The sequence below is a fragment of the Prionailurus viverrinus genome, chromosome B2 (assembly GCF_022837055.1).
Source record: "Prionailurus viverrinus isolate Anna chromosome B2, UM_Priviv_1.0, whole genome shotgun sequence".
NCBI lineage: Eukaryota > Metazoa > Chordata > Mammalia > Carnivora > Felidae > Prionailurus > Prionailurus viverrinus.
The window spans coordinates 30768214-30795912 of record NC_062565.1 but is presented as its reverse complement, the minus strand read 5'-3'; the positions used below and the strand labels follow the sequence as shown (position 1 = coordinate 30795912).

Genomic DNA, 27699 nt, shown 5'->3' with positions numbered 1-27699 from the left:
AGGTATTCCGGGCACACCAGGCTGCAGCTTTGGGTACCACAGTGCTGGGGCTATGCATGGCTATTGATAACACCTCCAGCCACCCCAGACTCTCAGCTCTCTGTGCTACTAAGGAAACTCAGTGTGTGACTGACCCTGGAGCTGTCCTGGGTTGACTTGAAAAAGGTAGGATGAGTCAGGGAAATGAATTCTCTTTTGTCATTTTATTTACTCCAATTCTGAACTCAGAAACTGACATTCCGTACATCTCAGAGATCGCTGTGGTAGAGAAAGGGAAGGGAACCTACCTAAATATAGAGTTTGCGCTGGATAATCCAGACTGCACATTTCAGTACCGACAATGTCCATTTATCATTGATATTGGTTTTATACGTTTCCCAACAAAGGAAGGCCAAGATTTCCCCCAGAACCAGCCCAGTATCTTGCCCATTCCCCCAAAGGAGAAAACTAAGTCCCCAGCAAGGGCCAAGGTAATGGCTAGGAGTGCCCTGCATTCCCACTGCCAAGGTTAGTGGTTTCGACTTATAGAAAGTTGCAGAGTGTCCAAGAGGCACGGATACTAACCTGGAACAGAAGATGCCTCAGCACCCCACACCTCTGTTCCAGGCCCTGACCCTCCCAGGGCAAGGGTAAGGCACCTTGTCATTCTCATCTCTAGAAAGGGGAGACCACACAACAATAGAAGAGCTGGGACTGAACCCAGAACCTCCCCTCCCAGCCCGATGCTCCCGTCCTGTTCACCTGCCACACCATCCCACTCCCCCTCTCCCCAGGGGTTGTCAGGGACAGAAGGCCCCTCCCTCATCCCCCTCAATGTTGTTCCACTCCTCCCCCTCCCATCACTAGGGTGTCCAGGACATTGTGTGACTCAGGAAACAGCTCAGACGTAAGGCTTGCAGTGGGCAGAGGAGGAGGAAGGGGCCGTGGGAGCAGAGGAGGTGGCTCCTGCCTCGGTGAGGGCTCTGAGGGTCCTTGCCTGAGGAGGCAGAGGATCTGGGTGTGGGGCGGTGCTCTGGAATGCAGCCCCCTTCACTGCTGCTGCTGCTGCTGCTGCTGTGTCACTCAGTCGTCAAGACCAGAGGTGAGGCATGGGGTAGGAGAGGTGACGGGACCCATCTTCCTTAAGAGGGTGTTGATGGGTTGGGGGCGGAGGGCCAAGCCCCATGCTTTGAGAGGACACTGGGTGGAAGAGAATCTCACCACCATCACCCCCCAAACGCAGGGAGAGAAGACTCTGCTGCTGCAGCTGCACAAACCAAGGCTTTGGGGCCTGTGCCAGGGGCGGTGACTGTCTGGGGAATGGGTGGGAGGGTGCCCGCCTCAGGGAGAACCCAGTTGGCCTTAGTGCTGGCGGACAGCAGGCTCTTGCAATCACATTTAGGAGATAAAGAGGGAAAAAGACTGGCCACCTGGTAGGGAAGGCGATGAGAAAAAAGCAGGAGATGGAGTCATGGGAAGGTCAAGGGCTGACCAAGTCCCTTTCCCAGCCCAGCTGTCCCCACCCCCGGATGGCTCAATGCTGGGCCCTTCCGGGAGGAAATCCCTTCAATGTCTCAGCCATTCACCTTCCAGGAGTCCCCTGGGCCCCCCTCCTGAGCCCTGTTGTCTCCATTCCAAGGGATGGAGCCTGAGGCTGGATAATAAACAGGAAAGGGGGTGGGGATTAGGAACTGAGAGGATCCCTAGGCCTGGGATGGGGGCGGGGCGATGCGAGGGCAAGAGCACCACTCTGGTAGGGATCAGGCAAGTGCAGAAGTGGTGGTGGCTGAGAGCACGTGTGGGGCTGCTGCAGGCAGCAAAGCACCCAGAGAAATCTGGGAGCACAGCGCTCCCCACTCCTATGCCTTCCTCATCTCCATCCCTAGTGCTTCGGTGTGGGGACTTCCCAGAACCCTGTGCCAACGGAGGCACCTGCCTGAGCCTATCTCAGGGACAAGGGAGCTGCCAGTGAGTGTGTCTCCTGGGAGTGGGAGACCAGAAATGGGGAGGGAGAGCTGGGGAGGAGGAGGGACTGGGAAGGAAGGAGAAAGGGAGGAGGTAAAGGCACTAAAGGGAAACAAATGAAGGCAAAGGAAGGGAGGTGGCAGAGAAGGCAAAGAGGACCCAGTGACTTAAGTTTTCCACTCTCCTCCCCTGCTCAGGTGTGCCCCTGGCTTCCTGGGTGAGACATGCCAGTTTCCTGACCCCTGCCAGGATGGCCAGCTCTGCCAGAATGGGGGCAGCTGCCAAGCTCTGCTTCTCACCCTCCCAGGCTCCCCCAGCCTTCCCTCTCCCTTGGCCCCCAGCTTCTCCTGCACCTGCCCCTCTGGCTTCACTGGCCAGAGGTGCCAGGCCCAACTCAAGGACCCCTGTTCTTCCTTCTGTTCCAAAATGGGCCGCTGCCATATCCAGGCCTCAGGCCGCCCACGATGTTCCTGTCTGCCTGGATGGACAGGTGAGCGCTGCAGTGGTGGGGAGGACGGGACAGGCAGGAACACTGGACTGGGAAGTGGGCTGGGAAAGATGGAACTGGAGTCTGCAAAACAGCCAGGTCCTTTGAGGACAGAGGCTGTGAGAGTCAACAAGCCCTCTTGCTGACCATTGACCCGAGACACATTCACCAGCATGGCTGTACCAATGGTTAAAACGTTGAAGTGTTTTCCAACCCGTTAGTAAATGGCTACTGCCATAGCCCCTTAGTGCCCCAGCCTGGCCCCTCGACCCAGTAGCTAGAGGGTTAACGCCTAGCACAAGGCAGGGAGAGGGGAACCTCCTAGATTCTGCATAATGGGCATCTGGCCTTTATTCTTCCAAGTAGGAGCCCATAACAGCACCTGGAAAGACTGTGGTGGTGGGAGGTGTAATGGGGGTGGAAGGGATCTGACCCAGAGAGAGGAACGGGTATCATGGCAAGGAAGAGGGGTGCAACCCGGATATGAGGGTGTGGGACCCCTGGTGGGCAGGGTGTCCTAGCCCGGGGAAGCAGTCAGGGGTATGGGACAGAGGTGAAAGCCCCTGGAGAGGAAGGCTCCTCTGATCTACCAGGAGGGAGGGGACTGGACAGGGCAGTGAAGACCACACGGGGAGGAAAGTGATCTGTGAGGGGTGGACTAGAAGAGCAAGGCTTCTCAAACGTGGCAAGGCACAGCAATCACCTGGAAAGCCTGCAACATACTGGTGCCCACGTCCCAGAAAGGCTGCTTTAGTGGGTCTGGGGTGGGCCCAGGCATGGAGATATTTTGAGTGCCTGGGTAATTCTGAGGATTTGGGGGTGGGAGACCAGCCTCTCGTGGTGTGACAACAAGGAGGACTGTCAATGACAACTTGCCAGGCCTTGTGCTTCAGAGCAGCGGCCCACGTGTCCAGTGCCAACTCTGCCACCGATGAGACGCGCGCCCTTGCATCAGGTAGTTAAGCTCTCTGCATCCTCAGTTGCCAGCTGATGTCCACAATTCATAACATTGTCGAGAGGAGGAAAGGGAGTGATGTTCAGGAGGTGGTCACTTAGCCCAGTGCCAACCGCCACCACCGCCGTTGCCACTGGGGGGAACAGACGAGACGTCTGTCTCCTTATCATTATCTGCAACACTGTACCCACCTAAAGATTAGGAAATCCAGACAAGGGAGGCCAGACACACCTGAGGGCACACAGCGGTGGTGGCACAGCAAGGTGCCGAGTCTGGAGGCCAGCTGCTTTTCTCCTCCCCACCACGGAAAGGCCACCAAATTTGGAAGGACACCGTGTCTCAGGTCTGCTCAGCAGGGCCAGCCTGCAATACTCCCACCAACAACGACAGCTCCCATTTTCCAGAATGCCAAAACTGAGGCAAGGGGTGGTGGAGCAGGGCAAAAAGCGTACGGGAACAAAGAGAAGGCAACATGAAAATCAGACACAGATAATCCAGAGTGAGAGCTGGATTCTCCCAGCTGAGCAGGGGGTGGGGATTGAACAGCGCCCTCTGTCCTCTGCCTCAGGTGAGCAGTGCCAGCTTCGGGACTTCTGCTCAGCCAATCCCTGCGTCAATGGAGGGGTGTGTCTGGCCACATACCCCCAGATCCAGTGCCGCTGCCCACCTGGCTTCGAGGGTCATGCCTGCGAACATGATATCAATGAGTGTTTCCTGGACCCAGGGCCCTGCCCCAAAGGCACTTCCTGCCATAACACCTTGGGATCTTTCTGGTGTCACTGCCCCACTGGGCAGGAGGGTCCACGCTGTGAGCTCCAGCCAGGACCCTGCCCCCCTACAGGCTGTCCCAATGGGGGCACCTGTCACCTGGTTCCAGGGAGAGACTCCACCCTCCACCTCTGCCTCTGCCCCCAAGGTGCGTCCTCACGTCTGCCACCCCTCTCTCGGGGCAGGGAGGTCCCCTTCCCTTCGCTAATCCCATGACCCTGTCAGGTTTCAGAGGCCCGAGCTGTGAGGTGAATCCAGATGACTGTGCTGGGCACCAGTGTCAGAACGGGGGCACTTGCCTGGATGGGCTGAGCACCTACACGTGCCTCTGCCCAGAGGCCTGGACAGGTGAGTCGTTTAAGCCAAGTCCATGGCACCCGTGGCCCATATGATCAGCCCCTAGCCTCCCCTCCTCACAGGGCTCCCAACTCCAGCCTTTGTCCCCTTCCCATCCCATCCCCCACAGGCTGGGATTGCTCCGAAGATGTGGATGAATGTGAGGCTCAGGGTCCCCCTCGCTGCCTAAATGGGGGTACCTGCCAGAACTCAGCTGGCAGCTTCCATTGTGTGTGTGTGAGCGGCTGGGGAGGCACAGGCTGTGAAGAGAACCTAGACGACTGTGTTGCTGCCACCTGTGCCCCGGGATCCACCTGCATCGATCGTGTGGGCTCCTTCTCCTGCCTTTGCCCACCTGGCCGCACAGGTGTGACAGAGGGCTCGGGGAGGTGGCCGTGAGGATGGCAAGTGACAGAAGCATAAGGGGGGCAGCTGGGATCCTCAAGCGGCCCAAGAGCCTCATGCCCATCCTGCCCTCCAGGACTCCTGTGCCACATGGAGGACATGTGCCTGAGCCAGCCATGCCACGGGGAAGCCCAGTGCAGCACCAATCCCCTGACAGGCTCTCCACTCTGCCTGTGTCAGCCTGGCTACTCGGGGCCCACCTGCCACCAGGACCTGGACGAGTGTCAGATGGGTAAGGCACCCCCACATCAGATCCTCTCTGAGTCCCAAACAGCCTCTGCAAATTGTTTTTCAAATTAAAAATACAATCATCTCTTTTTTCCCAATTTTGTCCAGATTTGGCAATTCTTCCCTATACGGTCTTCTCACCAGTGCTTAGCCCTCCGGGCCCCACTTAGTCCTCGTCTGTGTTAAAGACACCAGCCCTTTCTCCGATGTGTTCATTCTGCCACAAGCAGGCCCTCATGCCTTCCCTGGCGGTCTGGCCCCCTTCCCTTCTGCCCTGGGCCCCTGTGAACTTCTGACCCCTCTCCTCCTAGCCCAGCAAGGCCCCAGTCCCTGTGAACACGGCGGCTCTTGTCTCAACACCCCTGGCTCCTTTGACTGCCTCTGTCCCCCTGGCTACACGGGCTCCCGCTGCGAGGCTGATCACAATGAGTGCCTGTCCCAGCCCTGCCATCTAGGCAGCACCTGCCTGGACCTGCTTGCCACCTTCCACTGCCTCTGCCCACCAGGTACTAGATGGATGGGGCCCTGAGTAGAGGACACAGGGGACTAATCCTGAGCCCACTAGGCATGACCCCTCCAGAACATAGATAGCCCCAGGCCAGTTGGGATCAGCTATCAAAGAATACCTCTTTCTCATCTCCCCACCCATGATGAACACTCTGGGAAACCCATGGCCTCTAGGAGAAGGGCAGCCACAGATGGTACTGAGGTTGTACACTGCTCAACTCTGGGGGTGAGAGGAAAGCATTCACTTCATAGTCATTGTAAAGTGTGCAGCCTGGTCCACTGTACACAGAGGCCCATCAAGGAAGAGCAGAACAGCAGCAGCCTCGGCTCATGCCAACTCAGAATGTTCCTCCTAATCACAGAAACTCTCCCCTGTAGAGATTGAGTAAATCCTTAAAACCCCAAAGGGCCTGTATGCTTGAATTTGGTACAATAGGAAAAAAAAAAGTGCCACAAGGCTGCACCTACCTCCAAGTTACTTTTAAGGGAGACAGGTCTCCCCAGGGGTATAGTGACCAACCCGATATCAGGAAGCTGAATGAAACCAAAAAAATAATAGCTTACTTTCTGCCAAGTACCACCTGAACATCTTACATGCATTTTGTCATCTTGGCAAGAACCCTCTAAGGTCAGTATTGTTACTGTGCCCATTTTACAAGAAACAGACACAGAGAGATTAAGTGAGTTGTCCAGCCAGTAAGTGGCATGGCCGGGATTCAAACCCAGGGCTTCAGTAGATTTCACCACTACACCAAACAGCCTTCCTAAACTGAGCAGCATCCAAGGAAAGAAGCTGAGAAAACCATGCAGCCATACCAGGGACAAGGTCATAGATACCAAGGAACTTCAGAAGCAGAATCCCCAGGCAAGAAGTGGGAGGCAGCCGAGGTCTAGAGGCTGATCCAGCTTCAGTTCAGGGTGAGACTGCGGATACCAGGACAAGCCCAAAGATACAGGACAAATATGTGACCAACAAGCTACCCAAATGCCCTTCAAATACCCCCCCTTGGGGACTCCTGGTCTCCCTGGCACAGAGCCTGCTGGGATAGAACAAGAGGCATGACTCACCTCCAAGCAGATGCCCATTTGTTTCATTTGACCTTGAGGACCTCCAGGCTCATTAGCCCAGCCCAGTGAGCCTGCCATCTGGGCACAGAGAATGACCCCCTAAGGTACTTCCTTGCTGCCCCCTCGGGTCCCAGCAGGTGCCCCGCTCCCTGAGCTTTCACATTTAAAGGGGTCAGAGCCACACACAGCAGAGCAGCAGGACCGCAGGCTCGTCGCCCCAACCTTCAGGCAGACAGCACCCTGGGAGGGTTCTAGAACCCTGGTCCTCCTGGGCAGAAGGGGTGAGCAGCCCGGGCAGGGCTCAGCCTGCACCACATCTCCATGTCCCAGGCTTAGAAGGGCAGCTCTGTGAGGTGGAGACAGACGAGTGTGCCTCTGCTCCTTGCCTGAACCAGGCTGACTGCCAGGACCTCCTCAACGGCTTCCTGTGTGTCTGCCTGCCTGGTGAGTACTGATTCCACTCCAGTCCTTCAGCCCAGCCCCCTGAACCACAGTGCAGGCCCGGCAATCCCAAACCTTTGGAAGTTCACCCTGGCTTGGCCAACAAGGCTCCCATTTCTCCCAACTCCTCTGCTCCCCCAACTCTCTTCTGTCACATCCCAAACCTTCCTCACGTACTCATCCACCTTTATCTCTGTCCTGCCAAATTACCCAAATCGTCCTTTCTGGCCCTCCTCCAGAGTTCGCTCGTGGGGATCCCAGGCTGGTCTTGGCACTGCTCACCCTGGATGCAGGGAAAACTGCCCCCGGCCTTCCTTCTCCACCATTATCGATCCCTCTATCCCTGATGTGATAACAGATGTTTCTTTTTTTTTTTTTTTTTTCAACGTTTATTTATTTTGGGGACAGAGAGAGACAGAGCATGAACGGGGGAGGGGCAGAGAGAGAGGGAGACACAGAATCAGAAACTGGCTCCAGGCTCTGAGCCATCAGCCCAGAGCCTGACGCGGGGCTCGAACTCCCGGACCGCGAGATCGTGACCTGGCTGAAGTCGGACGCTTAACCGACTGCGCCACCCAGGCGCCCCAATAACAGATGTTTCTTGAATATTTGCTCCAGGCCAGGAACTTGGCTGTGTACTTTTCTGGCATTACCTCATTTAATCCTTTCAATGACACCATAAGGTAGGTTCTATTATGCCCCTTTTACAGAAGAGGACACTGCAGCCTAGACAGCTTGAGTAACTTGCCCAAAGTCACACAACTGGCAGGTGCTGAACATCATCCTCCTGTCACCTCCACCTGCCCCAGGTGTCTTCTCTGGGAAGGCCCCCAGGTTCACTTTTCCTGGTGAGGGGAGGGGCCACGACTTGCATTTATGCTTTTGATACATAGTATTTTCACCATTCACACACACAGCCAGTTATACCTTCTTTATATAAAGAATGAAGTTACTAAGATATGCTGTTATGTTCTGAAATTCAAATCACTCTTTGAGCAGCCCCCAGATTGGTACCTTCATTATATAATGATACATGCAGATGAACCTCCAAACCAAGCCATTTGAAACAAGGTTCTCTTCACTGCAATTCATAGGAATGTTATTTCTGTCTGTGTAAATAGAAGGTTAAATAGCGGCATTAACTCTAAATTTCTTGTTTGAATCCATGAAATCATACCTGTACATCTCAGTCACAAATATTTCTAACAAACTCCCTGATGAATCCAAAGTCACGAAAGAAAGAAAAAGAAGGAGAGGAGAGGAGAGGAGAGGACAGATAACCTTTACCATCTCTCCCCACTTACTCCCTGCCCCCCAGGATTCACTGGCTCCCGGTGTGAGGAGGACATCGATGAGTGTGGAAGCTCTCCCTGTGCCAATGGTGGGCAGTGCCAGGACCAGCCTGGATCATTCCATTGCGAGTGTCTTCCAGGTAGACCAGTGTTCAAACACTGCAGGGAAGAGTGGGGGCCAAGTGCAGACTCCCCTGCAGGTCCCTGACCCTCCTGCTGTGCCATAGGCTTTGAAGGCCCTCGCTGTCAGGCCGAGGTGGATGAGTGTCTGAGTGGCCCATGCCCCACTGGAGCAAGCTGCCTGGATCTCCCAGGAGCCTTCTATTGCCTCTGCCCCTCTGGCTTCACAGGTAAGCAGGGGAGGTGTTAGACTGGCAAGATAGTTGAGTCCATTAGGGGTGGAGCAGAGGTCATTGCTGGATATTCAAGGGTTGGACTGTAAAAAGAGAATGAGACTGGAACCCCTTCAAATTATTCAATGCAAAACTTGCACAACCTGAGGCTGACAGCAGGTGTTATTTACAGGGCCCACACTGGGCCCAACATGAATGGTGTGATTAGGGCTCAGAAACAGGATGGGGTTCAAGAGGAAGCCATTCATTTCCTTATTTAGAATGTATTAAGTGCCTACTATGCACAGCCAGACACAGACACAAGTTGGTAAGAGACCTGCTCTCCTCAAGTGGCTTTAAATCTAGTGCAGAGAGACCAAGAAGTCTCCTGTTGGTTATAGCCACAGGTGCTCTGAGAGAGACTGCACAGGATTCTGTAAGAGCACAAAGGACCAGCCAACCAGACTAGAGATGAGAAGGCTTCATGAGGAGGTAATGGCTGAGCTGAGTCTAGAAGAATGAGTAGGAGTTTGTCAAGACAGAATGATTACATGTTTTAGCTGCAGGTAACTGCATTGTGAAATGATGCCATGCAGGACCCTGTGTGCCATTCTGAGGAAGTTAGACAGTATCCTGAGGCAACAGGGAGCCACTGAAGGACAGGTTCGTGGGGAGTGAGCAAGTCATATGTAAAAAGTGGCTTTGCCCCCATCAAGGACATAGAGGGACTCTATTTTCCCTCTGACCCATCTCCCCACCCCAGGTCATCTCTGTGAGGTTCCCCTGTGTGCCCCCAACCTGTGCCAGCCCAAGCAAAAATGCCAAGATCAGGAAAACAAGGCCCACTGCCTCTGCCCTGACGGAAGCCCTGGCTGTGCCCCCGTTGAGGACAACTGCACCTGCCACCACGGACACTGCCAGAGGTAACCTTCCACTGTCCTCTGGGTCCTCCTCAGCTAGGCCAGGGGGGGACAACCAGGGAGGGGTGAGTCTGCAAGAAATGACCAATAGGGAAGAAGAAGGAAATGGCCAAGTTCTGAGGTCAAAGCCAAGGTGAGGGATCCACTAGTGAGTGCTATCCCGTGAGGGGAGAGTTCATAAATAACAGGAGAAACGGAGGGCTAGAGGGTCAGAACAGGAAGAAAAACATGGAATACCAGGGCTAATTAACCATACATTAGAGGGGTACCTGGGTGGTTCAGTCGGTGGAGCGGTTGACTTCGGCTCAGGTCATGATCTCACAGTTCATGAGTTCAGGCCCCGCGTCCAAGCTGTGCTGACAGCTCGGAGCCTGGAGCCTGCTTCAGATTCTGTGTCTCCCTCTCTCTCTCTGCCCTTCTCCCACTCTCACTCTCTCTCTCTCTCTCTCTCTCTCTCTCTCTCTCTCTCAAAAATAAAAAATTGAAAAATCTGAAAAAAAATCATACATTAGACAAATATTGAACATCTACTATTGTGGATACTTTTCCAGGCACTGGAGGAATGGCACAAAACAAAAGAGACAAAGTGTCTGTTCTCATGGAGCTCTCATTCTAATGAGGAAAGACAGATAATAAACAAATTATAGAAGAAATGTATATACATATCCATACATGTAGTGGGAGAAAACCAGCAGGAGGCAGGTATGGAAGGGGGACAATGCTGAGAACAGAGCCACTGAAGAAGGGGACCAGAGTCTCAGGGCCAAAAAGAAGAAGAGATCAGGGGACTGGGTGGCTCAGTTGGTTCAATGTCCAACTCTTGACCTCAGCTCAGGATGTGATCTCAGGGTGGTGAGTTCAGGTCCCACGTTGGGCTCCAGGCTGGATTGGACTCCGGAATGGGCGTGAAGCCTACTTAAAAACAGAAGAGGTACCTGGATGGCTCAGTCAGTTAAGCATCTGACTTCGGCTCAAGTTGTGATCTCACGGCTGACAGCTCAGAGCCTGGAGCTTGCCTCAAATTCTGTGTCTTCCTCTCTCTCTGCCCCTCCCCACTCACACCCTGTCTCTCTTTCTCTCTCTCTCTCTCTCTCTCTCTCAAAAATGAACATGAAAAAGAAAAAAAAAAGAAAGTCATAGGGGTCTAACCAATGATGAGGAGTGGGGAGGGGAGAAGAAAAAATCACCAGAAGAAGAAAAACACCCTTCTTTTTCTCGATATGACCAGATCCTCATGTGTGTGTGATATGGGATGGACAGGACCAGAATGTGAAGCAGAGCTAGGGGGCTGCATCTCCACGCCCTGTGCGCATGGAGGGACCTGCCACCCCCAGCCCTCGGGCTACAACTGTACCTGCCCCACAGGCTACACAGGTGAGGCCCTTCCCAAACCACAGACATTCTGGGCTGGCCACCTCTAATCAAGAGCAAGACCAGTAGAGGCATGTGTCCAAGGCCTCTGGGTCTTGGTCACCACCAAGGAGAACTGGGCATGTGCTGCAGGGACCACAGGCGATATGCAGGAGGTGGTAAGAAAAGAAAAGAGGTTGGATGGAAGACAAAAGGGATGGGGATGAGGAAAAGGAAGAGGAGATAAGTGGAGGAAGACAGAGAGAAGAGGATGCCCTTTCTCAGACCCCACTCATTTCCCTCAGGCCCCACCTGCAGCGAGGAGCTAGCGGCTTGTCACTCAGGGCCCTGTCTCAACGGTGGCTCCTGTAGCCCCAGCCCTGGGGGCTATTCCTGCACCTGCCCTCGGAGCCACACTGGGCCCCGCTGCCAGACAAGCACTGACCACTGTGCCTCTGGTGAGTACCTACCATGTTCTGGGGCTGGGCCACAGGTGGATGGAGGAACTGGTCAGGGTGTGTTGGTGCCATCTGATAAAAATCAACTGGCCACCACGAGCTGCAGTTTTGATGGGGGCAACAGGGAGTGCGTGTATGTCCTGTGCGGGGTGTGACTAAGGTCACAGGCCAGGTATGGGTAAGGAACCCAACCCCTCACAGCCTCCTCTCTCCAGCCCCATGCCTCAATGGGGGTACCTGTGTGAACAGGCCTGGCACCTCCTCCTGCCTCTGTGCTGCGGGCTTCCAAGGCCCACGCTGTGAGGGAAGGACCCGTCCTAGCTGTGCAGACAAGTGAGCAAAGACCCCGAGAGGAAGGGAAGGGGCCCCTCAGCCTTCCCACCCTTCCTGTTCATCTCCTCTGGGGCTCCAGGCTGCCTTGAATTCCACATCCCACATCCTTTCACTATGACTCCCTTTCTGGTTTCCTATCTCATCACCGCGTCACACACTCCCTCCCCTTTGGTCGCCGGGACTGCCTCCCACCATGCCTTGTCTCTGTCCTGTCCAGCCCCTGTAGGAACAGGGCAACCTGCCAAGATGGCCCTCAGGGTCCCCACTGCCTCTGCCCCCCTGGCTACACAGGAGACAGCTGCCAGGTGAGGGGTGCTGAGCCAAGTGTGCTGAGGAGGGCTGTGGCTGAAAGGCTTTGGTGGGAGGGTCTCAGGGACTAGAAGAGCAGGGAGCTTGGGAAGGTAACCACATGAAAGGGGGTGTGGAATCTGGGAGTTGAGCTCTAGCTTGAGGTTTGCATGGAGTAGAAGTAAGGAAAGGATTTCTGATCCCAGGAACTGTTCTGGGATGTGGGGGTGGGGGAGGGAGGCTATCACCTGGCTCCAGACCATTCAGGAGAGAGCTTGACAGGTAAGGATTTTGAGCAGCTGGCAGAAGACCATCTCTGGGCCTGAACACATGACACTCAGTCTTGCCCCATGCTCTCTCCTAAACCTCAGACTCTGGTGGACATCTGTGCCCAGAAGCCCTGTCCACACAATTCCCACTGCCTCCAGACTGGGCCCTCCTTCCAGTGCCTGTGCCTCCAGGGATGGACCGGGCCTCTCTGCAACCTTCCACTGTCCTCCTGCCAGAAGGCCGCTTTGAGCCAAGGTACTAACCCAAGGACCAACTGGGGAACAGATGAAGAGAGAAAGGGTGTCCCTCTCTACCCGATCCCTAAGGGCATCCACATACAACCTTTGACCAAAACAACCAACTAAGAGTCAAAGTAACACAGACCAACCACTACTGCTGATTCTATAGCTCAGCCCTCCTATCACCATGCTCAAAGCAACTCAAGCAACACCAACCAACACAGACCACAAGACTCCAGTTTATCACAACCACTGAGACATAACTCCATGTGAAGCAACTCAACTCTGTCACTATCATCATAACTCAGCTAGAATGGATCACACTTAACCCAACTTCACTCAGCTGCTGCTCCCAATCATTTTCATGTTATGCCAACCCCCTTGTGAAAGAATACCCCCCCTCATTCAAATGAGGTTTAATATGAGAACTTACGAAAGAGACTACTGTGGGGTTAGGGGATGGGAATCACAGTGACAAAACATCACAGGATGCCAATTCAGGGGACAGACTTAGGCACCTAAAGTTTCCGCTGAGTTCTTTCTTCCTTGACACTTGTTTTAAGCCAAGAATACAGTTGCTTATAATGCTCTAATAAGTTTAACAAGAGCTATCTCTCTCCATTCTGGCAGAACAGGCAGGAGGGGGATCTTGATGTCTTAATCTCTTCAGCACCAGAATTTATTGACTCCTCAGGCTCCAAGTGGCCTCCACCCACCCCAGGAATGTCAGTGATCCCCATGAGCCTCTCTGCTCTGTGTCTGGGGCCCCTGAGAACCTAACTTAGCTTTATCTATCCCTGTTTGCCTTTCTTCTCAGGCACAGAAGTTTCTTCCCTGTGCCAGAATGGAGGTCTCTGCATCGACAGTGGCTCCTCCTATTTCTGCCACTGCCCCCCTGGATTCCAAGGCAGCGTATGTCAGGACAGGGTGAACCCATGTGACTCCAGGCCCTGCCAACATGGGGCCACGTGCATGGCCCAGCCCACTGGGTATCTCTGCCAGGTAAGCCGGTCTAGAGGAGAGCAGTAGGGGAGACAAGCGTGGGTGGATGTGGGAAAAGCAGTTGAGGGGGCGTGTAGTGATGTATTCATTTCCCTTTCCTTTACCCACATACCCAACCAACCACCAAGTCATGCCATTTTGCCTCCTAAATCTTTCTCAATTCTGTCCTTCCTCCTTCACCATTTGTCCCACTGCCTCAGTCTAGGCCTTTGCTGCCTTCCACCCGGACACAGGGAGCACCCTCCTATCGTCCCTGCCTCCCCACTTGTCCACCTATAGGCTCAACCTTTACTCCACTACCAGGGTGCTCTGTTGAAAACGTTAAGCTGACCTGTCACTCCCCTGCTTAAAACCCTTCAGTGGCTGCCCACCTCTTTAAAAAAAAAAAAAAATGTTTTAATGTTTATTTATTTTTGACAGAGAGAGACAGAGCATGAGCGGGGGAGGGGCAGAGAGCGAGGGAGAGACAGAATCCAAAGCAGGCTCCAGGCTCTGAGCTGTCAGCACAGAACCCGACACGGGGCTCGAACTCACAGACCGCGAGCTCATGACCTGACCCTAAGTCGGACGCCCAACTGACTGAGCCACCCAGGCGCCCCATTGTGGCTCTTTGTTTTGTTGTGTTTTTTTTTTTTTTTCAACGTTTATTTATTTTTGGGACAGAGACAGAGCATGAACGGGGGAGGGGCAGAGAGAGGGAGACACAGAATCAGAAGCAGGCTCCAGGCTCTGAGCAATCAGCCCAGAGCCTGACGCGGGGCTCGAACTCATGGACCTCGAGATCGTGACCTGGCTGAAGTCGGAAGCTTAACCGACTGTGCCACCCAGGCGCACAATGTGGCTCTTTAATAGTGAAATCTAAGGCCAGCGTGACCCAGCCTTGCCTGCTTCTTAGGTCTCATGTCCCCACATCCCCGCCCTCCCACTCTCTGCTCCAGCTGCTGTTGGCTTCCCTACACACCCCTTATACTGGCTCTCCAGTGTCCTTCCCCACCCACTTCCACTGGACGGTGCTCAACAGGTGCCTTCCTCAGGGAAATGTCCCTAACTTCTCTCCAGACTGGGTGTGGGCCTCTCCCTTATGGTTCAGATCACTGAGCAGAAGAGGCAAAGCTGGGATTCAAGTCCAAGCAGCCTGATGCCTGTACTCAGAAGGCTGACTTTGGATAAAACATGTGATGCAAATCCCCCAACCGTCCTCTTTAACTTTTTAATTTTATTCTTTAACTTTTTATTATGACCATTTTCAAACATACACAAAAGCAGTGTACTAATTAGTAGCCAACACCCCTTCACCCAACACTCAGCTTTACCTCCCCTTTCCTGAGACTCCTTCCCTCTGATATCTCCAAGATACCCCCTCACCCGCTTCTCCCAGCCCTCCAGCCACTCCTCACACTCTCTGCAATTCCCTTTTGCTCCACCTTTCTGAAGCCTGGTACTGCAGTCTTACATGCTCTCCTTCCTCTTGCAAGAACTCAGCACATGGTACAGACCTCATCGATGACCCTTCTCCCACTAGCTGAAAGGTAAACAATTGGAAAATGGCTAAGGGTACTGGTTATGAAGTCACAGACTTGCACTGGATCCCAGCTCTGCCACCTGCTAGCCGAGTCATGCAGTCTTTCCAGGAATCATTTGCCTTTTCTGTAAAGTGAGAATCAAATGAGATAATTCACATACAAGTTTGTTGGGAGGGTTTTATGAGCTTATGTATAGAAATCATGCAATAAATGCTAGCTGTCTCTCTGGTTTACTGAGAACGTCATGGAAGCAGGGATGAGTTCTAATTTTCTTCATATTCCTAGTGCCTACAACAGTGCCTGGCACGAAGCAGGCATTCAATAAACACTTACAAATTAATTAAGAAAGCATGACAGAGGGGCGCCTGGGTGGTGCAGTCGGTTAAGCGTCTGACTTCAGCCAGGTCACGATCTCGCGGTCCGTGAGTTCGAGCCCCGCGTCAGGCTCTGGGCTGATGGCTCAGAGCCTGGAGCCTGTTTCCGATTCTGTGTCTCCCTCTCTCTCTGCCCCTCCCCTGTTCATGCTCTGTCTCTCTCTGTCCCAAAAATAAATAAACGTTGAAAAAAAATAACAAAAAAAAAAAAAAAGAAAGAAAGAAAGCATGACAGAGCCTAGGGGTGAGGCGTGTGATTGAGGGAGGGGGGTCTTACCAAAAACAGAACTATGTTTAATAGCATTGTATCATAAGATGGTTTGGGACTGCTGGAGCGGTTAAATTGCCCACTATTGAACAAGGGTATAGCATGGAGTTGAGATACAAGGGTGAAGCTACGCAGGGCTGTGATGGATGATCAGTTGAGTGATACTCTGAACTGGAAGGTAGGGAAGGGATTGGGCAGAATGTCTTGAGCTGGCTCCCCTGTACCGTTGAGATGGGCTGGATTATTCGTTCCCTTTCTGACCCTCTTTGCCCGCAGTGTGCCCCAGGCTACAATGGACAGAATTGCTCAAAGGAATCCAACGCTTGTCAATCCCAGCCCTGTCACAACCATGGGACCTGCACCCCCAAACCTGGAGGCTTCTACTGCACCTGCCCTCCAGGTTTTGTGGGGCTGCGCTGTGAAGGGGACGTAGATGAGTGTCTGGACCAGCCCTGCCACCCCCCAGGCACTGCAGCCTGCCACTCTCTGGCCAATGCCTTCTACTGCCAATGTCTGCCTGGATACACGGGTGAGGCCTGGGAGGGTGTGTGTAGGCATCTCTGTGGCACAGCTGAGTTGACAACGCCCACCCACAAGGCAGCCTAGTCATCATGTCCATCCCCCTGCCTCCCCACCCCAGGGAATATGCCCCAGGATCCCTTCCTGTGCAGGTAGTACTGGGTCAATTCCCAGTAATGAGCTAGGAAGGGGGCAATGACTGAAGTAGCATATGACATCTAACCCCACCCTCCACAGGCCAGTGGTGTGAAGTGGAGACAGACCCTTGCCAGAGCCAGCCCTGCTCCAACGGAGGGTCTTGTGAGACAACAGCAGGACCACCCCTGGGTTTCACCTGCCACTGCCTCCAGGTAAGTAACCACAAAGCAGTCTTCTCTGTTTCCCCCAACACTGGTGCCAGGTGAGAATGCCTGAGTGGGATCCTAGAGGGGAATCTAGGGAGCACTGGAGTGGGAATTATTGATGAGAACCAGCCCATGTGAATGGCGATGAGTGGCTCTCAGAAGCAGTTCAGGGGGGCAGGCAGGATCAGGTGTTAGCATGAATGGATTTTCAGAAATCATTGGCACTGCCTAAGGTAAGGCCCCAGAGTCAAGCTGGGTGACCTTGGGTAAGTTCTTTTATGTGTGTGTGTGTGTGTGTGTGTGTGTGTGTGTGTGCGCACGCGCGCGCGCACGCGTGGACCTCAGATGCATGAAATCAGGTTAATCATAAGCCTTTGTTCATGATACACTATCATCATTGGTTTGTGCATGGCCTTCTTTTTATTATTCTTACAACATAATACCCAGGAACCTAACCTAAGAATTACAACAGTAACGATGACTCACATGTACTTATATCTTCCTCTATCCTCTTCTGCTTCCAGAGAAAGAGTTTATCACCCTATGTCCAAGGATTAAGATAATATTCATTTAATACCACTCTATTAAGTGTTTAGTCTTCCAGGTTGTTGCACACAGCGGTGGTTCGTCCATTTTCACTGTGTAATATGTCATTACGTGAAAAAACCATGGGCCATGGTTTCAACATCTATAAAATGACTGGATATAAACCTGATGTTCTCTGAGGCCCCTTCCAGATATGAGATTCTAGGGCCATCTGTGTTATCTTAACCCGAGAGTGCTTGGGGGGGCAGTGGGAAGAATAATACAAGGGCCTTCCCCAACATCTCTCTCCTCTCCACAGGGTTTTGAGGGCCCCACCTGCAACCACAGAGCCCCCTCCTGTGGCCACCACCACTGCCACCACGGTGGCCTGTGTCTGCCCTCCCCCAAGCCTGGCTTCCCACCCCGCTGTGCCTGCCTCAATGGCTACGGGGGCCCTGACTGCCTGACCCCACCTGCTCCTCATGGCTGTGGCCCTCCTTCTCCATGCCTACACAATGGCAGTTGCTCAGAGATCCCTGGGCTGGGGTCCCCAGCCTTCCGATGCTCCTGCCCTCCCAGCTCTCCAGGGCCCCGGTGTCAGAGGCCTGGAGCAAAGGGATGTGAGGGCAGAGGTGGAGATGGGGCCTGTGATGCTGGCTGCAGTGGCCCTGGAGGAAATTGGGATGGGGGAGACTGCTCCCTAGGGGTCCCAGACCCCTGGAAGGGCTGTCCTTCCCACTCCCGGTGTTGGCTTCTCTTCCGGGATGGGCAGTGCCACCCACAGTGTGACTCTGCAGAGTGTCTGTTTGATGGCTACGACTGTGAGACTCCTCCAGCCTGCACGTGAGCCTAAAACCCTGACTTCAGGTTGGGGGTGGGGAGGCCTCTAAGTTACAGTGTGACCACAGCCTCAGGCTCCAGGCAGTTTCCACCCTTGATAACCATTGCCAAGTAGGGGTGGAAGACACTAGGCTCCAGCCCAGGGGAATAGGGCAGCATCAACATTTAACATGGGAACCAGGAAGGAGGGCACTGCCTCTGTCTGGGCTCCTAAGAGTTCTGAGAGCTCTGGCCTCAAGCCTCTCTAAGACCTGTTGCCATGGAGTATCTCCCCTAACAACCAGCACCCCTGAGGGAAAAGGTCTTTGGACTCTCCTTCAGGGAGACAGGAGAGCTTGGGAGGGTAGGGAGAAGGGACAGTCTTAGGAAACAAGGGTGTCATAGACATTAGAGCGTCTCGACTACCTACCACCCAGGGCCTGACTAAGCCCATTGCTCTGGAGCTGTACCCACTTAGCAACCTGTGCCCTAGAGGCAGTGGAATATCAGGCATCTCTCTGGAATGAAGAAGGGGGTGAAGTTTCTTTGGGGATCCTGAGTCCCTCTCTCCTCACCCCACAGTCCAGCCTATGACCAGTACTGCCGTGATCACTTCCACAACGAGCACTGCGAGAAAGGCTGCAACACTGCAGAATGTGGCTGGGATGGGGGTGACTGCAGGCCCAAAGATGGAGATTCAGAATGGGGGCCCTCCCTGGCCCTGCTGGTGGTGCTGAGCCCCCCAGCCCTGGACCAGCAGCTGCTTGCCCTGGCCCGGGTGCTATCCCTGACTCTGAGAGTGGGGCTCTGGGTAAGGAAGGACAGTGATGGCAAGGACATGGTATACCCCTATCCTGGGGCCCAGGCAGAAGAGGAGCTAGTAGGAACCCTGGATCCCTCTCATCAGGAGAGAGCAACCCCTCAAACACAGCCTGGGGGCAAGGAGACAGACTCTCTCAGCACTGGGTAAGAAGGCCGGGCAGGAGGATGGGGCAGACACTAGTGTTTTAATGGGTGGAGGGAAGGGAGCCAGCAAGCAACACACAGGACTCTAAGGCGCCTCCCCCACAGGTTTGTGGTAGTGATGGGTGTGGATTTGTCCCGCTGTGGCCCTGACCACCCTGCATCGCGCTGTCCCTGGGACCCTGGGCTCCTGCTCCGCTTCCTTGCTGCAATGGCTGCAGTGGGGGCCCTGGAGCACCTACTGCCAGGACCGCTGCTGGCTGCCCATCCTCGTGCTGGCACTGGTAGGTGACCCCCTGTCATTTCTGCTGACTTTGCTCCCAGACCCCCTTTCATGCCAGCAACGAGCAATGGAGGCCAAATGACATGGGATTGCAGGGACCCCAAATGTTCTGTGTGGAGACTTTACCCTCATGAACCTCTCATTCTCTAATTGGATCTCCTCATGACCCATTTGCTCTCCAGTCTCCTCCCTTATTTCCCAAAGTACTTTATCCTAACCTTTACCATAGACCTCCCACAAACCTTGGGTTCTGGTCTATCCTGTCTACTAAGTCCAATCATCCCTCTGCCACACAGCTCACAGTACATGAAAGAACTCCTATAGCACTTATGAGGTGCCAGACCTTTCTCTAAGCGCTTTATAACATTAACTCATTTAATCCTTCCAACAATGCCACGAGGCAGGTACAATTATTGTTCCCACTTTACAGATGGGGAAACTGAAACAAAAAGAAGTTACTGCACTTGCCCGAAGGTCTCACAGTAGTACTGAGCCTCACCAGAAATGGTCTCTTTTTGTGACTGTGTCTCTCCCACCAGCACCACCAACCAACCAGCTTCCCTGGCCTGTGCTGTGCTCACCAGTGGCTGGGGTGCTCCTCCTGGCCCTTGGGGCTCTTCTCGTCCTTCAGCTCATCCGGCGGCGGCGCCGTGAGCATGGGGCCCTCTGGCTGCCCCCTGGGTTCATTCGAAGGCCTCGAACTCAGCCCACTCCCCGCAGACGCCGGCCTCCCCTGGGTGAAGATAGCATCGGCCTCAAGTAAGAGTGAGGATGAACCCAGGCTCTGGGAAAGACTCTTTCCTGTGGAGATTGATGATCAGAAGTTGATGACAGAGGAAGGGGAGGGGGGAAGGAAGGCTGCTGGAAATCCTGGGGACCCTGAAGGTCCCCTACCCACACACCCCCTTCCAGGGCACTGAAGCCAGAGGCAGAAGTTGATGAGGATGGAGTTGTGATGTGCTCAGGCACCAAAGAAGGCGAAGAGGTGGGCCAGGTGAAACCACTGGGACAGAAACGGTCCTGAGGTGATGGTGGAGTTAAAGGGACAAGTCAACTTTCCTTCACTGATCCTTGTTCTAATCCCCAAGGCTGAGGAAATGGCCTCACCCTCCAAGTGCCAGCTCTGTCCTCTGAGGGGTGACTGTCAGGAGCTCCCCCAGGCAGCCATGCTGACTCCTCCCCAGGAATCTGAGATGGATGTCCCTGACGTGGATACCCGTGGACCTGGTATGTAAGACAACCCAGATCAAGAAAAGGAAAACTCCCTTTGACTCTTCTAGAATCAGAAAGCCTTTTGATATTCGAGCTGAAAAAACTAACCTCAGAGTTAGTGCCTTAGAATTGTGGTTCTCAAAGTGTGGTCCCCAGACAGAAGAATCAGTTTCACCAGGGAAATTGTTAGAAATACAAATTCTCAGGCTCCACTCCAGAGCTATTGACTCAGAAATTCAAGATATTGGGAAATCTGTGTTTTAACCAGCCCTCCAGGTAAGTTTGATCCAGACTCAAGTTTGAGAACCACTGCCCTAGAATGTTAAAGAATTATGCCTACTGGCTCCTTTTACAGATGAGGAAACTGAAGCACAGAGAAAAGTAGAAAAGTCATTTGACTAAAGCCACATAAAATCAAGAGCCAGAGCTGGGCTTCCTGACACTTGAGGCTATGATTCTCCATTAACCTCCAAGTTCTCCTCCTACCCCAGTTACGTCCTTTTGATTGACTTGTCTCCCATCCCTCATGTCTCTCACCCACAGATGGGGTGACAGCCCTGATGTCAGCAGTTTGCTGTGGGGGAGTGGAGTCCAGGACCTTCCAGGGGTCATGGTTGGGAAGCCCTGAACCCTGGGAACCTCTGTTGGGTGGAGGGGCCTGTCCCCAGGCTCACACTGTGGGTACTGGGGAGACACCCCTGCACCTGGCTGCCCGATTCTCCCGGCCAACCGCTGCCCGCCGTCTCCTTGAGGCTGGAGCCAACCCCAACCAGCCAGACCGAGCAGGGCGCACCCCTCTTCACACCGCTGTGGCTGCTGATGCTCGGGAGGTTTGCCAGGTCAGTGCACACTGGGATCGCTAAAGGGAACAGGGGGCAAACTCATAAGTAAACCTGGGCAAAAGCATCCCCTAGGGTTTGGCAGAGAGGAAGGTGATACGAGATTGGGGATCTGAAAGGAAAAACAACAGATAACTGAATATGGGTTTGGGGGTGGTTAAGAGTGTGAGGGACCTGAGCTAGCAGTCTGGAACATACCAGGGATCACTGCCCCTCTTTGGCCCCCCAGCTCCTGCTCCGCAGCAGACAGACTGCAGTGGATGCACGGACAGAGGACGGGACCACAGCCCTGATGCTGGCCGCTAGGCTGGCGGTGGAGGACCTGGTTGAAGAACTGATTGCAGCCCAAGCAGATGTGGGGGCCAGAGATAAATGGGGTATGAATCCGGAGAGGTTGGAGTTGTGCTATGGAGAAGTTGCACAGATGGGGTGTGAGTATGAGGCAAAAAAAAAAAAAAAAAGGAAGCAGCTGAAGGACCAACTGGAGGCTGGGGGATTCCATCCCACCTAGCTGTCAGGGTGGTAAACCTGCGGTGTGGTGTCAGTATAAAACGTCGTCTTCCCCTTTCATCCTGAACAACATACACACACTGCCCTAATCCACTGGAAAATAGGCTGGGGAAGAAGTGTCTGTGAGAAGAGGGAAGGGTCTCGTGGGGGGAGGTCTCCCGGTCCCACCGTGCCCAGAACAAAGCCCCATTGTCCCTCCCGCGCGCCGGTGACGTTACTAGAAGCAAGGCTTCCGGCCAACCGGCGGTCACCCAGGCAACGCTTCCGCCTTTGAAGTAACCCAGCCAGCCCGAGTAAGTCCTTCCCTCTAAACCAGAATCCGTGGGAAACAGGAACCCAGGTGTCTGGTCCCCAGCCTCTGGGTAACAACCTCCCATGTTGTCCCCTAGGAAAAACCGCGCTGCACTGGGCCGCCGCCGTGAACAACGCCCGGGCCGCCCGCTCCCTTCTCCAGGCCGGAGCCGATAAAGATGCCCAGGACGGCAGGGTTAGACCGAGAGTGGGCTCCCTACAAAAAAAAAGAAAAAGAAAATTAAAGAAAGAAAAAGGAAGAGACAGGAAAGAAAGAAAGAAAGAAAGAAAGAGAAAGAAAGAAGGAAAGAAAGAAAGAAAGAAAGAAAGAAAGAAAGAAAGAAAGAAAGAAAAATAAAGAAAGAAAGAAGGAAAGAAAGAAATTAAGAAAGAAAAAGAAAGAAAAGAAAACGAGCGTGGGACAGGCAGAAAGAGCGGGAATGCCACGCAACCTGAATGGGGAGGGGCCAGTCGTCAAGAGAGTGGAGTCCGGAAGGGCCAGCCCTGTGGGCGTGGCCCTCCCTGATCTCGCCCTCTGGCTGTTTCTTCCGGTACAGGAGCAGACGCCGCTGTTCCTGGCGGCCCGAGAAGGGGCGGTGGAAGTAGCTCAACTGCTGCTGGGACTAGGAGCGGCCCGAGGACTGCGGGACCACGCCGGGCTAGCGCCCGGAGACATCGCTCGCCAGCGTAACCACTGGGATCTGCTGACGCTACTGGAGGGGGCGGGGTCACTGGAAGCGCGTCACAAAGCCACGCCCGGCCGCGGGGCGGAAGCCTTCCCGCGCTCGCGTACCGCGTCGGGAAGCTTGCCCCCGCGTCGGGGCGGGGCTCTGCCGCGCAACCGGACGCTGTCAGCTGGGGCTGGTCCGCGTGGGGGCGGAGCATGTCTGCAAACCCAGACTTTGTCATTAGAATGGGCCGCGCGTGGGGGTGGAGCCTATTCGCATTGCCAGAGCCCATCGAAAGGAGCAGGAGGCGGCCTGTCCCCCGGAGGCCGTAGGTTTTCTCCAGGCATGCGCGGGCCTCGGCCCAACCCTGCTGTAGTGCCAGGAAGATCTGGGGCCGCTTCCGGGGGCGGGGGTGGGGCCTCAGCCGACGATTGGCCCTGCGATTGGGTGACCCTGAGAGCCTGCGGCTCCAACACTCCAATCCCGCCTCCTTGCCTTACGCCGTCCCCGGAGCGGGGATCCCCTCAAGTCGCCTGGGATCCCCCAATCCACCAAGTAACAACTTTAAACGCGGGAGGCGAGGGTCAAAAATAGGACGCTACATGACAGGGATTCTAAAAATGAGCACCCATTATAGGACAGCCTGGAAACACTCCAGATTTTAAGATCCTGGATCCCCAAAAGTGAGGAGTCAAGAGTATTGTGTCCCTCCCAAAGTGACTATGCCCACTCCTCCTCGTCTTACACGTGGAGAAGCTGCAGCCCTGAATGAAGAGGGCCCAGCCCTTCTCCCAGAAAATAAGGGTGAGGAGCTACAGAAGGGTGGAGTGGAACCAATTACTACAAACGTAAAGGATGTAAGTTCTTTCCTGTATACGGTATCCAAAGGAAACCTCTGTCATCCACAAATAGCTGACAAATATTTACAGAGTACCTACTATGTGCCAGGCACTGTGTAGGTGCTGAAGTGTGTGAGCCAAGGGCCACTCCAGCTGATGACTCCTTGCACTTTACCCACTTCCCTCCTCAACAAACCATCCCAGGGATGAAGCGTCATTCTTCTCGCCACCACTATCTAAGAACCTCAAATCTGTCATCCCATAATAAAGCTTATTTGAAGTGTTAACCTTTTTTTGGAAGAGTTGAGTGGAATGGGAAAAAATTCCACTTATGGGAATGGCTGCAAAGAGTCTTCAGAATTTTGTGCTCTAAGAACAAAGGCATCCCTTTAGGGGCCACCTGGATGGTTCAGTTGGTTAAGCGTCTGACTCGATCACAGGATCATGAGTTCAGAGCCCTGCGCTGGGTGTGAAGCCTACGTAGGAAAAAAAAAAAAAAAAAAAGTCATCTCTTTGGATGGAGGCTTTGAGTACAGTTCAAGAGCGAGAATAAGATTTGTGGGATACTGTTGTTATTTTAGAGTATCACCTGAAAGTAAGAGTCTCTAGTAGCCCAGGGAGAAACCACACATAACTATGTATACCCTTTATCCTCTTCAAAGGGCATTTAGTTATGAGCACTTAGGAGATTCCTAAGGCCTCAAGTTAAGGCAGATGGAGAGAGCATCTCAAACATACACCTTTCAGAAACACGGTTACACGTCTTTAATGGTGATGGGCCTGAGACATGGAGGCATGAGGCATTTTGAAAGCTAACAGTAACTACCATTTATTGAGCATTCACTATATGCCAAATTATCGCACTTAATCCTCACATCAATTCTATAAGGTAGGCGCTATTAAAGCTCCATTTTACTCTTTGAGAAACTGAGGCACAGAGATTTTATTTGCCCAAGATTGCAAGGCATTAAGTGGTAGAACTAGATCTCTTGATCACTAGAGTTGACTTCATGCTCCAAGTCACTCACCTGTAAACTTCATAATATGGCAGGTTGCCATTTAGAGGTTCCAAATATCTCTATCCTGTTCCCACCCTGGTGCCAGCACGCCTGACCAGTATTGAGACCAAGCCAGGGAGAAGGTCATCTCCCTTTTCCATTTCTATACCCTTCATTCATAACCAGAGGAAAGTTTCCCCTGCCCCTTGTCTCATATTTGGTACATATCTTGTCCCCTGAATAGACTATAAGCACCTAGAGGGCAGGGATAACTATCCAACACATTTATTGAATACTTACTGTGTGTTGGAGCCACTGCTAGGGGTATATGTACATGTTTGAGGGCCCAACATCCCTGGGTCTGAGTACTTTGCTTCCCACTGGAACCATGCCCCTCCCAGTCCCCATAAGTCTGTGGGAAGCTGGGACACAGAAGAGGGACAAAGCCTACATCAGGGTCCTCTTAGGAAGGGGACCTGGGGGAGTGGGCGGGGGGGGGGGGGTTCTGAGGAGTAAAACCACTTCCTGTGTAGCTAGTTCCTGTGTTGACAGAAAGAGCTGAAAGGGAGGAGGGGAGTGGAAAGAACAGAGCCTAGGGTTGAGGGACTACTGAACCTCTGGAGATGTGAAGGCCAAGAGTCATTCTCTATCATAAACCCCCTCCACTACTGCAGCTGGAGACGCTTTTCCCAGTCTCTGTGCTCCCCTGGGGCGAGAGAGAGGTCGAGCAAGTAGTTTGGGTGGGAAAAGAGAACTGGAGGAAGTTGACAGGGATGGGCGGGGCCCGTGGGGGGGCTGACCAGGAACCCAGCTTCCTGCTCAGTACCCAGGCATCCAGCCCCTGGCTCACCCCCACCCCTTCCAGCCCCCACTCCCCTCAGGAACCTAGGGTTCCAGCCCTCCTCCCAAATCCCAGCTACCCCACCCCCATCAATTTCTCCCCTCCAGGGGATGGAGGCCGAGAGACCCCAGGAAGAAGAGAATGGTGACCAGGTGAGCTGCGCACTGGGCTGGGGAGGCTGACACTGGGAGAGAGGGAGGTAAGAGGATGTGGGGCAGGGACGCAGTGAAAGGGGACTCGGGGGACTTGGAAGGGCTTGGGCAAACTGAGGCAGGAACAGAGACACAGAAAGAGGAAATGGGCTGTCAGCCTAGCCCCCTGCCCACCACACCCCCACTTGATTGGACCGGATGTCTCCCAGCATCAGGGCCCCCATCAGGATGAGCATGGCTGGCCCCCTGTGAACACCACCACTCGGCCTTGGCGATCTGCTCCTCCGTCCCCTCCTCCTCCAGGGACCCACCACACAGGTACCCTCACTCGCCCAGGGAGCTCCCTCATCTTGGTGCCCACATCCTTCCTGATCCCATTACCAAGGCCCTCTCCCCACCTCCTCCTGATTCCTCATTGCACCCCCTCAGCTCTCACTCCAAGTCATCTAGCACCACCACCCCTCCTGTCTGCCAACTTCTCTGGGTCTCTGAGCCCTACCCCTCCTCTCCCCAGCCCTGGGGCCCCGCTCGGCCTCCCTGCTCTCCCTGCAGACTGAGCTCCTTCTGGATTTGGTGGCTGAGGCCCAGTCCCGCCGCCTAGAGGAGCAAAGAGCCACCTTCCACATCCCCCAGAACCCCCCAAGAATAGCCCCAGCCCCACTTCGGCCTCTTGAGGACAGAGAACAGCTCTACAGCACTATCCTCAGTCACCAGGTGAGACACCTCCCCAGAAGGCAAGATCCAGGCTTTCTGGTCTCTTGGCCTTTGTTCTCTTTTGGGCTCTACCCCTCCTCCCCACCATCTACCCCCTGGCCAGGCCCCGGTCCCTCCATCCCCATCACAGGTATCCTACATACCCCTCTCGCCAGCCTTGGCTCCTTGCAAGGCCTGCCCCTCTTAAAATCTCACCAACACTCCCTTCCCTCCACTCCTCTAGTGCCAGCGGATGGAAGCCCAGCGGTCAGAGCCTCCCCTACCCCCAGGGGGACAGGAGCTCCTGGAGTTGCTGCTGAGAGTTCAGGGTGGAGGTCGAATGGAGGAGCAAAGGTCCCGGCCCCCCACACATACCTGCTGAGACGTGAGCCCCTCCACCAGCCCCTCCACACTCCTGGGGCTCAAAGCTGGGCAGCATGCCCTCAACCCCTGCTTGGCAGGGGCACCAGAGACTGGAAGACCCAGGAGAAATCTCAATATCCATCATCCTCATTCACCTTCCCGAGGAACAGAGGAAGTGAAAGTCCTGGGAATAGGGTAGGATGGTCATTTAACTCCCTCCCCCAGTACATGGGAGCTTGAAGCAGTGAGAAGATCCCAGCCACTGAGGAACACCCCACCCCCTCCCCTGATCCCAAGGAGTGGCTGGAAGTCTTGGTCCTGAGCTGTGGGGATACCCCCAGTAGTCTAGCCACTAGGCAGGATCTGAGGGCTCAGGCCTCTATCTCCCAAGAGAAGGCAAATCTCCCAAAGTTAGGGCCTGAGAGACAGTTCCACCCTCCTTCCCAGTAAGAAGAAAGGGAGAGAGGGCATTACAAAAAGGTAAGACCATTCGCCCACCCCACCACCAGCACTCCCACCCCAGGACTGAGGGGCCTTACAGGCTGTGAATGGACACTTAGCACTGCCCACCCTCCCTCCTCACTGCTGCTCCGAGTCCGATGTTTTGGTTGTATGAATAAATGTAATTCTCCTCTCTGGAGTGACGAAGACTGGTGTTTGGGCTGCGACGCGGGGGGGGGGGGGGCCGAGGGGGGGCATAGGAAGGTGAGGCCAAGAGGCCGCCTCCTTCCCTACTTTGGCGAGAGGCCAGCTCCCCTCCCTGGCTGGTTAATTACTGGCTCATTAAGCAGCGGTTGGAGACCTCCCTAATTATACCCCCCCAGCCCCCCCTCTCCTGGTTTTAATTAAGTAGAACAGGGAGGGGAGTCATTAGGAGAAGAAATATGAACTGAGCTGTCTGTGAACCCAGGGATTCTAGGGGCCGGAGTCCACAACACCTAGATTCCCTAATTCAGAACCCAAGTTGCGGCCCCTGAGCCCCAATACGCCTCCCCACCCCGCCCTTCCGAGGCCACCGAAGTCCAGCCCCCTGGCCTAAGCATATCCCGCCC

At 54.1% G+C, this 27699-nt stretch overlaps 3 protein-coding genes across 18 annotated transcripts in view; 2 read left to right on the top strand and 1 right to left on the bottom strand.

The window, feature by feature from the left end:
* Nucleotides 1-22682, bottom strand: part of LOC125165842 (butyrophilin-like protein 1) — a 148364-nt gene extending 125682 nt beyond the window's left edge. For 5 of the 10 annotated variants that reach the window (XR_007152235.1, XR_007152237.1, XR_007152236.1 and 2 more), the window contains exons 1-2: nucleotides 19823-19958; nucleotides 6099-6164 (exon numbers count right to left, since the gene is read on the bottom strand). The gene's annotated coding sequence lies outside the window, so the exon portion shown is untranslated. Of the gene's footprint in view, nucleotides 1-6098; nucleotides 6165-10132; nucleotides 10596-14559; nucleotides 15271-19822; nucleotides 20043-20348; nucleotides 22311-22545 lie in introns of those variants that run through there. The other 5 variants (XR_007152240.1, XR_007152239.1, XR_007152241.1 and 2 more) reach the window with 4 other exon arrangements.
* NOTCH4 (notch receptor 4) lies at nucleotides 897-23887 on the top strand. Of its 5 annotated transcripts, none has more exons than XM_047859247.1 (30): nucleotides 897-1081; nucleotides 1866-1947; nucleotides 2142-2434; nucleotides 3955-4302; nucleotides 4380-4502; nucleotides 4621-4857; nucleotides 4972-5127; nucleotides 5435-5629; nucleotides 7029-7142; nucleotides 8458-8571; nucleotides 8659-8781; nucleotides 9527-9686; nucleotides 10912-11057; nucleotides 11339-11491; nucleotides 11707-11824; nucleotides 12042-12129; nucleotides 12484-12637; nucleotides 13439-13623; nucleotides 16065-16317; nucleotides 16545-16657; nucleotides 17496-18019; nucleotides 18578-18961; nucleotides 19067-19242; nucleotides 19781-20000; nucleotides 20154-20226; nucleotides 20330-20468; nucleotides 20997-21292; nucleotides 21522-21669; nucleotides 22192-22289; nucleotides 22651-23887. In XM_047859247.1, the coding sequence occupies exons 1-30, from the start codon at nucleotides 1018-1020 to the stop codon at nucleotides 23353-23355; spliced, it is 5982 nt and encodes a 1993-aa protein (XP_047715203.1). In that variant the 5' UTR covers nucleotides 897-1017; the 3' UTR covers nucleotides 23356-23887. The 5 variants fall into 5 exon arrangements, with proteins under 5 accessions (XP_047715203.1, XP_047715205.1, XP_047715207.1 ...); XM_047859248.1 differs by lacking the exon at nucleotides 897-1081 and adding an exon at nucleotides 3311-3386 and having other exon boundaries at nucleotides 1824-1947; XM_047859249.1 differs by lacking the exon at nucleotides 3955-4302.
* Nucleotides 23888-25136: 1249 nt separating this feature from the next.
* GPSM3 (G protein signaling modulator 3) lies at nucleotides 25137-27281 on the top strand. Of its 3 annotated transcripts, XM_047859286.1 has the most exons (5): nucleotides 25137-25320; nucleotides 25547-25591; nucleotides 25801-25909; nucleotides 26106-26305; nucleotides 26529-27281. In XM_047859286.1, the coding sequence occupies exons 2-5, from the start codon at nucleotides 25550-25552 to the stop codon at nucleotides 26664-26666; spliced, it is 489 nt and encodes a 162-aa protein (XP_047715242.1). In that variant the 5' UTR covers nucleotides 25137-25320; nucleotides 25547-25549; the 3' UTR covers nucleotides 26667-27281. The 3 variants fall into 3 exon arrangements, with proteins under 3 accessions (XP_047715242.1, XP_047715240.1, XP_047715241.1); XM_047859284.1 differs by lacking the exon at nucleotides 25137-25320 and having other exon boundaries at nucleotides 25343-25591; nucleotides 25749-25909; XM_047859285.1 differs by lacking the exon at nucleotides 25137-25320 and having other exon boundaries at nucleotides 25346-25591.
* The last annotated feature ends 418 nt before the right edge of the window (nucleotides 27282-27699 follow it).

What these genes read in the sequence shown, in the direction of transcription:
- GPSM3 (XM_047859284.1), top strand. An exon ending in TCCAGGGACCCACCACACAG is followed by an intron (nt 25,910 to 26,105) that starts GTACCCTCACTC and finishes TCCTCTCCCCAG; the next exon opens with CCCTGGGGCCCCGCTCGGCC. An exon ending in GCACTATCCTCAGTCACCAG is followed by an intron (nt 26,306 to 26,528) that starts GTGAGACACCTC and finishes CCACTCCTCTAG; the next exon opens with TGCCAGCGGATGGAAGCCCA.
- NOTCH4 (XM_047859247.1), top strand. Translation starts at nt 1,018, where the DNA reads ATGCAGCCCCCTTCACTGCTGCTGCTGCTGCTGCTGCTGTGTCACTCA. An exon ending in CCACTGCCTCTGCCCACCAG is followed by an intron (nt 5,630 to 7,028) that starts GTACTAGATGGA and finishes TCCATGTCCCAG; the next exon opens with GCTTAGAAGGGCAGCTCTGT. An exon ending in CGTGGATACCCGTGGACCTG is followed by an intron (nt 20,469 to 20,996) that starts GTATGTAAGACA and finishes TCTCACCCACAG; the next exon opens with ATGGGGTGACAGCCCTGATG.